The following is a 17,352-nucleotide window of genomic DNA, read 5'->3' as shown; positions in this document are numbered from 1 at the left end:
AAAACTTAGAGTTTTTATCACCATATTTTAACCATTGAATTCGAGACCTTTGGAACCAAGTCAATTCCTCACAAAGAAGAATAGATTGCAGCTCCTTCCAAAGAGATTTTTGAAGAATCTCCAAGTTATGATCATAATAACCAGCTCTGTAACTCTCCAACCCCTTCAACCGAGAATAAATTCTGTTTTTCTGAATCATGTTCTTCCTAAAAACATTCTGGTGCCAGTTTTTAGCTACAGTCTCAAACTTGTTCCTAGCTGGGATTCACCCCTCATTATTCTCCCAACTATCCTTGACCAGATTACCGAACTCTGGGACAGTGAGCCAAGCTGCAAGAAATCTGAAGCTTCTAGAGTAATCCCTAGGCCTAGCCTCATCACCATTTGCCACCAGAATAGCTCTATGATCCGAATCAAAGAAAGGCAAATGAGATACAAATCTATTAGGCCAGGCTAGGTTCCATTCTTCATTAGCACAGGCTCTATCCAAACGTTCTTGGAGTCTACCCCTCTTCCAAGTGAAATCAGGTCCTTTGAAACCCAAATCAGAAACATTGCACCCAAAAAGACACTGTTGCAACTCAGACATACTACTCCAACAGATCTCCTTACCTCCTATCTTCTCAGAGCAAGATAAAATGGAATTAAAATCGCCCATCAACAGCCAAGGGATGTCCACCAAGAGGCTTATGGAAATTAATTCTTCCCGAAGGATTCTCCTCTCAAGTCTCCTAGGATTACCATAGATGAATGTAATGAAGTCAGTCTTCAGAGAGTCAAGATAGTGAACCCTTGTATGCACAAATTGGTGATGAGTCTGTAACACATCCAGTTTCACCTTTTTCTCATCCCAGAGCAACCACACACCCCCTGAGAAACCCACATGATCCTGTCTGAAATGGCTCGAAAGCCCCAATTGGTTGATGATCCTATCACCTCTAGATCCACCAACTCTAACCTCCAGCAAAACCAAAACACTGACTTTAAACCTGTTATTTAGATCTCTAATAAGGGGAGGGAAGCTTCTCTTCCCTACCCCTCTACAATTCCAACATAAAACAGACATGAAAATTAATATTAAAAGAAAAACAAAACAAAACAAAACAAAAGGTACGACTCCAAAGCCATACCTAGGCACTCAAGGAAGAGGAGCTCCCCACCAAGGAGGGAGGAATATCAAGCACCAAACCATGCTGTTTAGGAGAAGTAATCCCCAGGGAATTCTGCCCAGCTACACTCAAGCCCTTCTTAGCTGCCATGCTGTTCCCATCCTCAACAAAATCTCTTACATCCAAGGTCCCTTTACTTCTAATCCTGAATTTACTGGTCCCTTTGGGTTGGCCCTCAATCCCAGCATTCAGAGGAATATTCTCAACACCTGGCTTCTTTAGAATGGCCTTGGGCTGGATCTTGGCTCGCTCCTTAGGATCCCTAGTTACATTCCTCTTTGCCGGATGATCAGGAGATTTTAAGCTCTTTTGAGCTTTCTCACCAGAAAGAGCTTCCTCCTTAACAGCCACACAGATCCTAGGATCAGTCACTTTAGCTGGAGGAGAACATACAGCAGGCGGACTGATGTCAGAATTAACCACCCCTGAGACTTTGGGTGGGCTTCCTACAGACAGATTCACCCCTATAGACTTAGTGTCCTGTACCACCGCCTCATGAAAATCCTGCTTGACTGGCTTGGCTTTCAACTTACGACTTCTAGCCTGCCTCTAGACAACCATCCAGGTACCAAATGCTTCCCCCTGATTCTCCTTGGTCACCTCACTCACAGGCTTGGCATTGGAAGGAACAACTTGCCCCTTACTGGACTCTTCCACGGTAGTCTGAACCTCTGGAGCTTGGTCCGCTGGGCATTGATCCCTCCTGTGGCCATACAAGCCACACTTGAAGCAGACGAGGTGTAATCCCTCATATCCAACATGATAGATCTTGCTCCCTATGGTAAACTTCGAAAGGAAACTCTTTCTCAAGTCAACTTCTACACAAATTCGAGCAAATTTGCCTCTCTCTGTGATAACAGCATCACCCAATTCATTTTTTCGAAGTGAATTTCGATCCACCTTCAGCGTTCTACCAAAGAAATTCCCAATTCTCCATAGGTGGCGAGGTTTGTACACCTCAATGGGCAAACCCGGAATCCTAATCCAAACAGCAACTTTCCTAAAATCCTCATCATAAGGATCAAAGAGTGGCCTCCAACGTTGAACAATGACATAGTGATCATTCACTATCCACGGGCCCTCTTCCAGCACATGACGATAATCATTGTCATCTTGGAATCGAATAAGCAGATATCCATTATCTAAATCAATCAGCTCATAGGAACTTACCAAACACCATAGCCTCACAAGTCTGGACATTAGGAATCTAGCCCCAATCCGCTTCCCTAACATCTTGATGATGAGAGCCTTCCTCCATTGTTCACAATCACGCTTGTGTTCCTCTACGGGAATAGTGTAGCGCGGGCAGAGTGGATCATCAGGAAGGACCTAATTAATCCCCTCCAACAGATCAGCCTCTTCTTCTTCCTGTTTCTGAATAGAGATCCAGTCCTCTTCGACGACATCCAGTTGACCTCCCAGACCATTTAAACGAAGGAGTTTATCCCTGTAAGTCACTACTCGAGGCTGGGTGCTGCACTTCAGATCCCCTTTTACTCTTTCCGGTAGCCCAGAAGCAACCGGTGAATTTTCAGAACCTCCATCTCCTTTGTCTTGCATGGTCTCATCCATGACTAGATCCTCCACAGCCTCACCCTTCGGCTTCTTCCCACACCGTAGCAAACGATCGTCTTCAGCTTGGCCTCTATTTCTAGAAGCCTTGACATCGTCCTCCTCCATCGAGTCCTTCGAGATCACAACCTCAGCTTCCATCGATAGCACAAAACACAAGAAACAGAATACCAGAACCCTAGCAGAGAGCAAGAAATCGCGCGCGTGGATTTACGCGCCCCAGGTAATCACAGGTTAACTATTAGTGAAATTTTATGAAATTTTGTCACAAATTCCTACGTCGCAAGTAAATTTCGTCACAAATTCCTACGTCGCAAGTTTATTTGTGACAAAATTTGATAATTTATGTTAAAAATTGTCATTTGTGACAAAATTTATGACGAAACTTTTCGTTACAAATAATTTTTTTCTTTTAGTAAGGATATATGTGGTTTATCCAAAATTTCTATTCTATCCTAAGAATCATAGACTTCAAAGGAGAGAATTGTCTCCTTCATAAGTCATTTACTCCTATATAGGAAATATAATTTCTCATGTTGCATGAGATAATTTATCTCATGCACATACAAAAAAGTATATGAGACCTACTAAGGAGAAGAAAAAGAAAGAAAATAAGTGGGTGTTATACTCTCAAGGAGAGAATGGTTCAAGAACTGGGAAGAGAGAGAAAACTTTATTCATATTCATACTGATAGCACTGTTACACCCTTATTTATACATGCAGTCAAGCTATATTGCAATACACGGAAAGCTATTGGTAACTAACTATATTTTGAACTAACTTCTAGCTTCTTCTACACGTCACAAAGACGACCTTGAATTAAGAACAACAATGGGTGATTGTATGGGACGATTGCCAATTCTCTTAGATGATGGGGTTAAGGGTGCTTCTGATCTTGTTCCAATATACTTCTTTAGTAACAAAATATGAAACATGGGATGTATTCGACAATCTTGGGGTAATGAAAGTCGATAAACCACGGGGCTAATAACCTCTGCAATAGGGAACATGCCGAAAAAATGTTTGGCTACCTTGTGATTGGATCTTCGAACCACGGATACTTGACGGTGATATTGCAACTTCAAGAGAACCAAATCACCAACTTTAAATGAACGATCAGAACATTTTATATTTGCTATAACCTTCATGCACTGTTGAGCTAGAGTTAAATGAGCTTTGAGATTTCTCAAAGTTCATTATCATCAATAAGAAGGGAGTTCAATGCCTCTACCCCCACTAATCCACGAGGATATAAGGGAATTTGAGGATGTAACTTTCCATATAACGCCTGAAATGGTGTCATTTTGATTGATGAATGAACTGGGGTGTGGTAATGAAGTTTTGTCTATGCCAATACAGTGTACCATCGATTGTTTTGGTCATGACAGTATGCACACAAGTATTGCTCCAAGTAGCGATGACCTCTGACTACCCATTCGATTGAGGATGATATGTAGTACTCATACGTAATTTGGCACCACTGTATTCGAAAAGCTTATGCCAAAATTTAGTTTAAAAAATAGCATCTCGAGCAGACACCAGCGAATGAGGAAAGCCATATAACTTTACCACCATTTCAACAAACAATTGTGCAACCAGAATGTTGCGACTCACGGCAAGTGCACCGATCATACAAGTAATATAATGATAAAGTAGGATATCGTTCCCACGAGGATTAAGGTTCAAGCACTAATTCACTATCGCGACTTAAGTTGGACAATCAAAGTTGTATTTGGAAAGAGTTTGAATTTGAAATTTAAAATATTAAAACTAATTAATCGCAAGAATTTAAAAGCAAGAAATTAAAGATTTGAATGAACTAATGTAAAAGAACGTAACTAGGGTTTCGATTTCCTTCAATCTCTTTATTACGTTTGAATTCCTTCTTTACGTTAATCGTCCTTAATATCAATCTAATCGATTCTTTCTTATGTAATTAGGGCTCAATCCCTTGTTATCCTAAACCTTTACAGTCTTGCAAGAACCCTAGTTCCCCGGTTATTTCCCAAGAACGTAAGCATTAAGTTCAAGAACCTTAAAGATTACGCAAACTCTATGTCTATCCCTAGAATCATAAAGCGTATGATGAAATTATCAGATAAGGATTACACACCAACATTCCTATTGTCATGCATTTACCTAAGATCAATATATAAGATTCAAGCTCATATAAAGCATTAAAAACAGATAATTTCATTCATGATAAAAAGAAAAATTAACATACGAATTGTTCTAAGCATAATAAAGATCTTGAATTTCATCTAACCCTAACTACTTAAGAATCTAGCCAGACATAGCAATATCAAGAACGAAAGAAAATAGAAAAGCTCCCCCAAACTCCATAGATGATTGGTGAATCTTCAATATCCCCAGTGCAGACTTGATGTTGATCCGTCTCTGCCGCTCACGAACATGAACCGATGAATCTTCCGCGTTTCCTCTGCTCCGAACTACTACGAACTCTTTTTGAATGTCAAAAACTGATTAATTCTGACCCCAAATGTGTTTTTAAGGGCAAAGAATTCGTGCCCTAGGTGGACACCTCGAAATGAGCCTAAGTTGGGTTTCTGGGGCGCTTAAGCTTGAATCAGCGTGCTTAAGCCCCTAAGATTTGCATGGAAAATTAACGTGGCGCGCTTAAGCGCACTTTTCGAGCTGGAAATTCCTTCTTGCAGCGCGCTTAAGCCCAAAATTTGGGGCTTAAGCGCCCAAAGGCAGAGAACATTTGCGTATTTAGGAGGCTTTAGCTTCCTAATGGGGGCTTAAGCCTCCAAAGGCAGAGGCCATTTGCTCTTTGATTGGCATTTCTGGACTTCTAGGGGCTTAAGCCTCAATATGGGGGCTTAAGCCTCCTCTTCAACAACTTGATAATCTTGATTTTCTTTAGATAGATCTTCAAATTTTCTGGTTTGATCTTCATCTATCCATATCTTCATATTTGTTTCCTTTCATCTTCAAATCCCTTAAAAATAGCAAATATATAATAATTAATTCATATTTCATAAACTTCAAGATTTTATGTCAATAAACCCTAGATTTCACTTATTTGACTTGATAATTCATGTGATTTTAGTCCATAAAACAAGATAAACTAAAGGTTTATCACAGAACAACTGTGAATTTCCTAGGTAAGGGACTGAAATGCGCAAACTTGGTTAGACGATCAACTACAACCAATATCATCGAGAATCCCTTAGAAAGAGGGAGACCAGTTATGAAGTTTAGAGTGACATCTTCAAAGGCACCCTCAGGGATGGGGAGAGGTTACAACAGCGCTGTTAGAGGGGCATTGATAGGCTTGATACATTGACAAATATTGCAACTCAAGACAAAATCAAAGACATCTTTCTTCATATGTGGCCAAAAGAAATTAACTGATAATCAAACTAAAGTTCATAGCATACCAGCATGACCTCATGATAAAGAAGAATGGGCTTCATTCAATAAGACATCTTTAAGAGACGATGAGGACCCCAACAAGAAATGATGCTTGTGATATAGAATACCAGCTCTTCGTGAGATAGAAGGAGGCATCTTTTCACCTTTGTCTATACGTGAATGCAACACCACTAGTTATGGGTCCGATGAATTCTCAACTTTGATATGAGATAATATCTCAAAGAAGGGTTCGAATAAACTAACACAACATGCTCCAAGTAACACCGAATCATACTGACGAGAGAGGCTATCAACAACCACATTTATCGAACCTGGTTTGTATTCCACAGAGAAAGCATACTCCATTAGCTTAGAGACATATATATGCTGAGCAGGAGTTTGAATTGTCTGAGATAAAATCTTTTTGATACTTTGATGGTCTGTACATATTACGAAAGACACTCCTAACAAGTACAGACGCCAACGCTTCACAGCCTCAACAATGGCATAAAGTTCACACTCATAGGTTGATGCTTCTACCATGTGTGGACCATACTATCGACTGAAATACGAAATAAACTTTTCTTGTTGAAGCAAAACAAATCCTATACCTAAGTTGGATGCGTCAATTTCAACAAGAAATGGAAGAGAGAAGTTAGGTATTGCAAGAATAAGGGTTGAAGCCATGGCTGTTTTTTAAAAAACAAATGCTAATTCTACCTCTAAGGACCAAAACCATTTGTCAACAGCTAGCAAATCAATTAAGGGTGATGCTATGAAAGCATATCCACACACAAACTTCCGATAATAGCCGGTAAGACCTAGAAATGTTCGAAGTTGTTTGATTGATGCAGGTGTGGGGTGTAAGAACCCGCACCGTTAATTAAGAGATTTAATTAATAATTATGAGTTTAATGAGATAATTCCATAATTGACCCTAATAATTATGATAAGTCTTATATAATTATGGTAAGTGATTAATAATGTTGAAAGTCGCTTTTCTGACGAAAAGTGCAGATACCGATTCTGCTCACGGTATAAGTGCGTACCGATGAAGTATCCCGGAAAATTATAATAAGTGCATGAATATTCCTAGAATAATATATAGGACCGTGATTTCAAGTCTCAAGTTAAAATAATAAGAACTTGTGTCAGAACTGTTACTGGCTATGTAAAAGCGCGTACCGGAAAGGTGCTGCGAAAAAATATAAAAATATGACAAATCTTAGAAAAATGAGTAGGTTCAGAATCCTGACTTTGGGATTAAAATGCTAAGCGTAGCTATTAGTGCTAATACAGTGTGTTTAAAACTTAATGAGGCTATATATAAGAGTGACACATGATCCTAGGTCAGCCTCCCTCTCCATTCTACGTGAGTTTTCTGAGTTTGTGACCAACCACCTTACCACCTTCTTCCCTCTCCATTGAGACATCAAGAGACCTCATTTCCTCTTGGTTTCTTCACAAAAACTCTTTGGGTGAGTGCATTCAAGCTTTTGGGAAGTGAAAAAGGGGATGCTTTTCTGAGTTGGTGTGTTTGTTTGAGTGAGGTTTGGGGGCTGACTCTTTGGTAGGAGTTGTGAAAACCTTTGTCATGGCATTTTAAGCTTCAAGAAGCCATTTTAGATGTAAAAGAACCAAGCTTTGTTGGTCATTTCGTGAGCACCTTGAAGTCAGACTTTGGAGTTGCATTGTGAGCTCCAAGAGCACCTTTGGTTGCTGTTTTGAACCTTCGGGTAAGTGTCACTACCTTGATCATGAGTTTTCTTGGTTTAAAGGTTGAGTCTTGGCATGTTAATGAGTTGTTTAAGTAACTAACGTGATCACTGAACCTAAAAGGGTATAAAAATGCATGCTTTAACGTTTTAATTGGTTAAAAGATGAACCTTTGGAGTGATATCTCGCAAAATGCATAAATTGCATTCTGTCACGAAATATCCGGATATGGGGTCTTTTGATATCCGAATATGGATATCCGGATATGATATCCGGATATGGGATATCCGGATATGTCCCCGACGTATATCCGGATATTCTAGGTTTTCGAGAACAGTAGCTGTACTGTTAATACAAAATGCCATTGGTGGTTTGTGGACCCACGATTGGTTAATGTGGACTTCTGTAATAATTAATGCAAGTCAGAATCAAAGTGATTAAGGGCTTATGGCTTTGTGAGAAGCCTAAAGGCATGAAACGTAAAAGGAAGGCGTTGTCTTTATGTCATATGCTTCTAGAGTATGGATATTGATATGATTGCTGGTCCAAACAGATTGTGATTGTGCTATTTGTGGACTTTGAGCGGGTGTGGACCTTGGATTGGATTGATTGCTTAAAGGTAAGCTTTCGTGTCCTCGGTTTAGCCATTGTGTGGTTCCACCATACCCCATGGGGGGATGGTTTATATGCATGATGTGTTACATGCTTTGATATTTGAAATGCTGTTGAGCTTTATGTGCAATTACTTATAATATGTATGTGTTGTTCCATCTAAACGGTAAGCCTGAGTATGTGGTGTCATATAAGACGGTGATTCCGTGGGTGGGTGCGAGTGGCGTCTTGCACTAATGTGGGTAATAGACATATATAAATCCTGCATTTCTCTGGCCAGTAGAATAGTATTGACACACATGACATGATTATCTGCTGCATTGCACTAAATTTTGGAACTGATATTGTATATTGTTTTTAGAACTTATATTGCACATGTAAGTGAGCTTGGGGTGAAGAAATCCTTGAGGACCCCTTGCCTTGCTGAGATTTCTGTTTAGAGATCTCACCCCACGTTGGGGGCGCTTATTTCAGGTAACCCAGGGGTTGAGACCTCTAGTGGAGGAGACCAGAGCATAATTGACTGTTGATTATTTGATTATGCTGATGTGATTGGAAGCTGCTTATGTTTCTAGCTTCTATCATGTTTTATGAGTTGAGACTTTGTGGGCTTTGTTGCCTTATTTGGTAAGCATTGAGTTTGTCCATGTCACATTGATGTTAGTACATTTTAGCTTGAGTTGTTTAAACCATCGGGGTTTGTTCGGTCTATGTGTTGTAGTTCCGTGACTAGAGACACATTTATGTTATTTATTTAATGAGGTGTTTCAGTTACATGTTTTATTGTAATTTATATACAGGCGATGTTTTGAAAATGATTAAGTAATCAAGTTGGTAATGATAATGACGTCATATTTGAAAAGAAAAAGTTATTCCACAATTTTAATTAAGCGTAGCTTAATACGATGACATGTTAACAAACTGGGTATACACGGGGTGTTACATTTTATGGTATCAGAGAACTTTCTAGGGAAAAGCCTGTATGTATTGCAATAACTTAGGATGCTTTGCTGTGTCTTGTCTTGTGTGTTTGCTCCGTTGGGTTTTGCTATGATAATGCATATGTGACCACATTGCGTGGGCCTGATCAACTCATAATTTGTGTAACTTGTGCAGAGTCATGGTAATGCCTAGGAGAACCCGCGAGACTGCTGAGGGTTAACCCGACCCGGTCTTGACTGCATTAACTGAGATGCAGGAGGCCTCTAGATTGGCCAACGTGGCAATGATGGACGTTGTTCGAGAGGCGAACCGGAGGGCCACGAAAGATGTCCTTGAGGCGAACAGGCTGGCGAACATGACCATGATGAGGTTCATGCTGGAGGAGATGAGGGCTGGTCCTGCTATTGGGCAGTATCCTCCGCCACCACCTCCACCGCCGCCTCCACCCAGTACTCAGGACGAAAGTCAGAGTAACGTTGTGGGTGACACTCATCTTACTGGGGTGATGGAGCCCTATCTTGAGCCTGTTGAGGATCGTGACGTGATTGATCGCCGGCTTAATGCTTTCCGCAAGCATAAGCCACCTTCTTTTGATGGATCTTATGATCCAATTGCTGCTGCTAGATGGTTGCAGGCGTTGGATAAGATCTTTCGAGTGATGCAGTGCACTGACCCGCAGAAGTTGATGTTTGCAACGTACATGCTGGAGGGCGATGCCCACGAGTGGTGGACGAACACCTCTCATGCTTATGAGATGCAGGGTCATGTGATGACATGGGCATTCTACGAGGATAGCTTTCTTGGGAGGTATTTCCCGTATGATGCTCAAGAGAGGAAGTAGGGGGAATTTGATCACCTGGTGCAAGGCTCGTTGTCTGTGGATGAGTACTTGGCTAAGTTCAATGAACTGGCTAAGTTTGCACATTTCTGCATCGCCATGCCTACTCCGATGTTTTTGGCTGCTAAGTTCCGCAGGGGACTTGATGAGGAGATTGCTGATCGCATTGCTGGTGCTGCATCCAGAGATTTTGGCACTTTGATTCATCAGTGTCGGGATATTGAGGACGTCTGCATCGTGAGCAAGGCCAAGAGGGCCAAGGTAGCTAAGGTAAAGGGAACTGGTAGTTCCACTTCCTGGAAAGACAGGAAGTTTGCTGGAAAGGGCAAAGGGAAGCAGTTTGCGGCTATGCAGGTGCCTGGTCAGTTCAAGAGGACTTCTTCGCAGCATGGAGGTTTTGCTAGGCCTTCTTCCACTCCTAGATGTTCGGGGTGTGGAAAGGAGCATGCAAGACGTTGTGCTACGGGACAGCTGATCTGTTTCCAATGTGGCAAGGAGGGCCACTTTTCCAGAGACTTTCTGTCGTCGATGGTAAGAACTGCAGCAGTTCAGGCAGTTCCACTTCAGATGGTTCCCCTTCCACCGTCAACGGTAGGGGTGTTCAAAATGTTCAAAAGAACCAAACCGATCCATAACCAAACTGCTCCACATTTAAAAAACTGGTTATTTTTAAAAACCAGTTTCATATGAAACTGCATTTTATTTTATAAACTGGTTATTTACCAAACCATAAAAATAATTGGTTATCCATAACCAAACTATTTTACAATTAAAGAACAAATAAGTGTTATCTTTTATCCTTAACATTAAAATGTGAAAATTACATAAATATGAATTATTTTTAAATGTGACATTATTAAAAAAGTCTCAAATACTAACAAAATTTATCAAAGAAAAATATTTCGTCAAAAATTTTGACAAAAATCATATTACGTAGAAAATAGAGACGAAATTTTTTTTCGTCGAAACTAGAGACGGAACAAGATTTTGTCATAATCACTGACATAAATTTTTGAGGGACAAAATTCTTGATAGAATCTAAATTCCGTCGAAACTTTCGACAGAAACAATTCTGTCAAACTTTTCAACTAAAAATAATTCTGTAAAAAAATTTGACGAAACACATTTTCATAAAAAAAAAAATTGACAAAAAATAATTTCGTCAAACTTTTTTTGCGGAAAATATTTCTGTCCAAATTTTCGTATATCTTTTATACAAAGTATTTGCTTCATTGAAAATCAAATTGAATCTTTGAAAAATATATATGATTTTCAAGAAGAGGACATATCCTTGAATTGTGAACCCTCCACCATTCTTAAAAATTGCATTGATGTTGATAATTAAGTTGAGGAATTATCATCCAAACTTTCCATAATTGATAATCTTACATGCTCATATTCCATGTTTGAAAATGAAAATAATAATTATACTTTTGTACATTGAAAACCTATAAATGATGTGAAAACAATAGCTTGGACAATGATAATAGGAAGAAAGCCAAAAATTTGAAAGTTGAGCTTGAAAAGAACAAGTTATCTTGTAAACACATTTTATGTAATTATTGTGGTAAAGTAGGACATATTTCTCATTTGTGCTATCATAGAAGAAATTCTTGCATGAGAAATAAGTTGGTTTGGGTTGTCAAAACTTTTATAAATATTATTCCTAACACTCAAGGACCCAAGATGAAATGGGTACCAAAATGTCCTCCTGGTTTTTTCAGTGTGCAAAAAATTACTCAAAATGATGGACAAAAAGGTCAAGAGAAAAAGGAATCATCAAGGAAAATGCTTCCTAGGCCCAATGTAGGAATTATCAATCCAAGAAGTAATGGAACTTCAGCCAAAGCTTCTCACATGCACAAGGTAGAACCTAGAAGGTTCAAAATCCAAAGAGAGAAGCAATGGGTAAGAAAAAGTCTCCATTTGATTACAAAGGTCAAGGTATCAAATATCATCACCTCTTATGCTTATTCACATGTGAATCCAATGAATATGAGGTATATATCCTTTAGGCCTTAGGTAACGGATAAAATCATATGGTCTTGGTCTAAATGTTAAATTATGAATAGCACATGATTATATCTATTGTTGTTCACTCATATGTTGATTTCTGACACAGCTAAATTGTTTTACGCATATCTTGAGTTATAGAAATCGTTTTTAAGTGAAACTGGTGGCCATTGAAAGATAACTTGACAAATTTTAATTCTGGAAATTTTTATAATTTTTAGTGAAGTATAATGCTCCAGAAATATCGTGAACATAGCTGTTTTGTCATAAACTCTGTTATGGACTAGTTTACGTAAAATGAGCATAACTTGAGCTATACAAATCCTTTGAGCATGAAACTAGTGGCATTACAAAGATAGCTCAATCAAGTTTAATACTGGAAATTTTTAGAATTTTTGGATGTGTACATTGTTCCAGTAAATTCGTGATTGTGACCATTTTGTTAAATACTCTATTTCTAATGCAGTAAATTTAACTGATCATATATTGAGCTATGAAACTCCGATTGACATGATCTGTATCTTGTTAGAAAGCTTGAGATGTGTACTATAACATATCCAAAATTCAGAATTTTTTAAGTATTGATGAATTCCAAGTTTTAATTACAAGATTACGGGTTTATGAAAAAGAAACTGTGGAAATGTTATTGACTTTGTGCTTAATGCTAAATTGATTATTTAACTTATTATGCTCAATTTTTGTGTGGTATTATTGATCTTTATGAGAGCATAATGAATTGATGATCAATGACTAACCTCTATGGATCCAAAGTGGATACCAAAAGTGTTTTGAATTATAGGATTATAACTACCTCAAGAATGTATTCAAATGAAATAATTTATTCAACTTGAGACTTGGAAAGCATGAAAGTATCCAACATCTAAGAAGGGATGCAAACATGATAAAGTATAAGGATATCCATGATAATCTCAAGGAGCCATAGTCTAAATTGAAAGAATTCAAATTTGGTGACTTCTATCCCTTTTTATGCTCTAAATGCTATATACATGATAATTAGGGAATTCTTTGAGATTTAGTTGCTATGCTTACATATTCTATTGATTGTGTTATTCTAGAAATATGCCCTAAATGTTATTATATATGTTAGTAGGCACATATATTTGTTACAATAGCATGATAATCTTTTTGAGCTTGAGCTTTAGAGTATATCCTTGTTTTTACTTGGAGTTATACATGCACAAAAATGATTTCACTTCTTTATTATGTGCTTAAATGTATCACATGCTTACTTGAAGATTAGAAAATTAAATATCTTCTTGTATTAATTACTTGACATATGTCATACTCTTGAAACAAGAAAGATATGTGTAAAATGCTAATTCCATGATCTTTCAAGTATTGGTTATTGAAAAGAAATTGTATCTTTTGGATTGGCATGTGATTATGTTTAAAATTGCTCATCTATAATAACATGACTTATATGATCATTACTTGCTTCAAAATGTCCTAATATGTTTTGATGATGGCCATATATTTCTTGCTAATCTTGAATCATGCTTTGACTATGCTTAAATATATATTTTAAGATTCAAGAGCATATGTGCTTCATTTATGTTTGAATATATATTTATGGTTGATAATATGATAAATGGCTTATGTTGTATATCAATCTAATTTATGCTTGGAAATGTGCTTAAATGATATTTGTTGCTAACCTTTGATTTGAAAAGCTTTAAGAGTTAATTCTACAATTGGTAATCAAATATGGCAACCAAATATTGAAGTGCCAAGCATATGTGGACAAAGAATGAGATGAATGAATAGCACCAAAAGAGACTTTCTTCACTTGCTCACAAATGAAAAACTCAAAGGAAGAAAGCTCAAGTGGCTAGGATCACCATGAATAAAGAGCATCACATCATATTTGATCTCGATAAGTATCACTATCCCTAACTCTTTTGGAATTCTATAGTATGAATGATATGATTCTTGTTCCTTTCTTACATGAGAAGTATGCTTAGCATGAAAAAAATGTATAATTAGATCTTATAACTTGAATTTTGTCATTGAGTATAGAGTAAATATTGTTTGAATATATACGTATTTTGATTCCAATAGCAAGATATTTATATAATATATATATAAAATCTTTTTGTTATAAAAACCTATAGAGAAGCTATATATATATCTTTCACCTTTTTGTTATCTTGAAAATTGGAAAAATGTTTGGATACATGATATAAATGTAATAGTCTCTCTACTTGCTTTGAAAAGTGCTATCAAATATTGAGAGAAAATTTAAGGAAGTTCCAAACATCAATATTTTGAAATGATTTACAAATGTGAACATTTGAAAATTCAAAAGATGAGTCTTAGTCTTCAAAATTTCTATATTATTTCAAGGCTCTTTAACTAATAAGAAAAAGAGGAGAGATGTTTTCAATATTTTTTTGATTACACTCAAGGGATATACTTTCTTAAATGGAAAACGTCTTTATCTTTCATAAATGCTTTTTGAAATGAGAATTAAGTTTAAGAATATCTATACTTAATGGATTAAGAGAAAGTACGTTTTGCCAAGCTCTTATTTATGATAATGTGCTTATATGATTTTGGCAAACATACTTTATTTGATCTATTTTGTGTTTCAAAAAGGAAAAGTTCAACTTTTTTGTTTAAGAAAATTCTTATAACATATCGTTATTAATTATTTGATTCAAGTGCCTTTCATATCATGCATAACAATGAATACATTTCTCTTAATACATGCATGTATAATCATATGACTTATATTTTACTAGTATGCATGATTTGAGGGAGATCCTAGCATTTATTTGTTATATCCATCACTTGGCTTATAAAATAATTATGGCAATGAAAGAGTCAATAACTTTTGCTTTTAAAGAGACTAACTCCATTATGCCTAGAAAGGATGTTTGTGATGATTATATTGTAGGTAAGTTGACCTACATCCTTTTGGTGATAGGAAAAGTGAAAAAGAAGAGAACAAAAGAAAGAAGTCATAATTGAAAATTAACCTCAACAACAAGAATGAAGATAAGAGCTTACAAAGGAATGGAGAATAACGATATTGGAGATACTTCAAAAAGGTTTAATTTGCAAAATACTCCATAAATTAGCTAAGTCCCTAATCTCTCTATTTGCTTGCATATGACATGATATTGCTATAAATATTTGTGTAGATATGTCGAATGATTTATGCTATTAAAGCCACTTGCTTAATACATGTCTACAAATTTTATGCTTGCTATTATCAAAGTCATGCTAGTCACATGCCTACAACTTGCTCATATTATTTTATGCTAGCAAAAATAGGAGAAAATCATTTGTTATATCTCTTGTCATATTCTATGCAATGTTCAACTAGGATTTGATGCTTCGTATTGCATTATTATTTGCATATCCTATATCTTTGTGATATAAATGCTTTGTACTTGGACCATATGCTTATATTTGGATGTTTTGACTTGAATGGATCATTTATGTTGGATTTATGATATATTGAACACTTGATGATTTAAATCCACTTCTAAAGCATATTTGCAATTACTTGAATCATTTGAAGGCTCTATCATATATCTTGGGCTATTTAATGTCTTTTGATGTTGCCTAAGGGGAAGAATAAGTGTCAATTGAGAAAATATAATACATTTCTACCTAACGTATGGAGAAAAGGTAAAATGAAAGATGAAAGAGGGAGAATGCCATAAAAAGATAAAAATGAGGTTTGTTGACCCTAGAATTTCCATACTTTTGTCTTTGAAACCACTCATAGATTAAGAGGGAGCATTGGTAGTTGCTTTGCTATTATTGTTTTTTGTTGTTGCTAAATAACATGTGGCCTTTATTACCATGCTTCATGAATATTTGTTATGTTGCTCACAAATTCACATGCTTAACTTGGTTTATGCTTTTTGATGTTGCCAAAAGGGGGAGAAAAATGTGAAAATTGAGAAAATGAATATTCTCCCACCATAAACATATATAATGGTTTGAAGCTCTTATCTTTGAAAAACATAATACTATCAAACCATTTATAAATTGAAGGGGAATAATATTATACATTATTAGAGAATATTTGTTATGATAACCATTTCTCAATTTTAAGTTTGTCATCATCAAAAAGAAGGAGATTGTAGATACAATGTATGTTTTGATGATAACAAAGTGACAACAACAAAAAGACAAGATCATTTGATCAAGAGCAAAAAGCATCAACCATATGTGGATATTGAAGATGTATGATGTAGCCACACAAGAAGAGTGATGTCATATCAAAGTGGCAAGATCATTGGATCAAGAGCAACAAGAAATAATTAGAAGAGCAATAACAAGATCAAAAGCAACTAACCATGGACAACATCTAAGAGAAGCTCAATATCGTAACCATGGTAAAACCAACAAAGTGTCAAGCATTGTCATATTCAACAAGTCAAAGCATCAAGTTCAAGAAAAGATCTAAGACACAAGACATGAAGCTAAGTCTAAAATCATATTTAGAATATATCTTTAGGACTTAGAATATATGTGAAGGTATATGATAGATTGCATTGCATGAGCAAAGTTTTTCTCAAAGTAAATGTGTTTTTCAAATTACATAATCATAACCTTTATATACTTGAAGAAATTTGAAAATTTCATGGAAAAGATCCTTGACATATTTTATAACTTCAAAACATATTTATCAAGTCAATATCTTTCACAAAAAGTAGTTGGAAGCAAGCTAGAACACATTTGAACTTAAAATTTGTTGCTTAATTTTGCTGCTTCCTTCCATACAATTTTTCGTATCTAAGATGATGGATTTGGATCTTGTGTTCTTCATAAATGTTGTAGATATCTCTTTTATCTTTCCAACGATACCAAGATCACATCAATCAGACAAGTATAACTCAAATTATAGCCAGAATACAAAACAATATTCTTGCTGTCAAGTTGGGAATCGATTATCACTGCGACAGATCCCAACGGCTAGTTTTTCAAAAGAGATCCCAACGGCTATAAAACGACTAGTTTTCCAAATGAGATCCCAACAGCTATAAACAGCTAGTGTTTCAAATGAGATCCCAATGGCTATAAACGACTAGTTTTCCAACGGCTATAAACAGCTAGTTTTCAAATGAGATCTC

General features: G+C 36.6%; 1 protein-coding gene across 1 annotated transcript; it reads right to left on the bottom strand.

Annotated features, from left to right (window-relative positions):
- Nucleotides 1–265: 265 nt before the first annotated feature.
- Nucleotides 266–2,402, bottom strand: LOC133294302 (uncharacterized). The gene is made up of 3 exons (XM_061492958.1): nt 1,739–2,402; nt 1,195–1,615; nt 266–1,040 (listed from the first exon to the last, which is right to left on the bottom strand). The coding sequence occupies exons 1-3, from the start codon at nt 2,400–2,402 to the stop codon at nt 266–268; spliced, it is 1,860 nt and encodes a 619-aa protein (XP_061348942.1).
- Between the last annotated feature and the right edge of the window lie 14,950 nt (nt 2,403–17,352).

The sequence above is a fragment of the Gastrolobium bilobum genome, unplaced genomic scaffold (assembly GCF_033153095.1).
Source record: "Gastrolobium bilobum isolate Gb01-03AN ecotype WA unplaced genomic scaffold, APGP_CSIRO_Gbil_v1 utg5626, whole genome shotgun sequence".
Classification (NCBI taxonomy): domain Eukaryota; kingdom Viridiplantae; phylum Streptophyta; class Magnoliopsida; order Fabales; family Fabaceae; genus Gastrolobium; species Gastrolobium bilobum.
The sequence above is the reverse complement of the archived record's forward strand: the minus strand, read 5'-3'. Positions and strand labels throughout refer to the sequence as shown.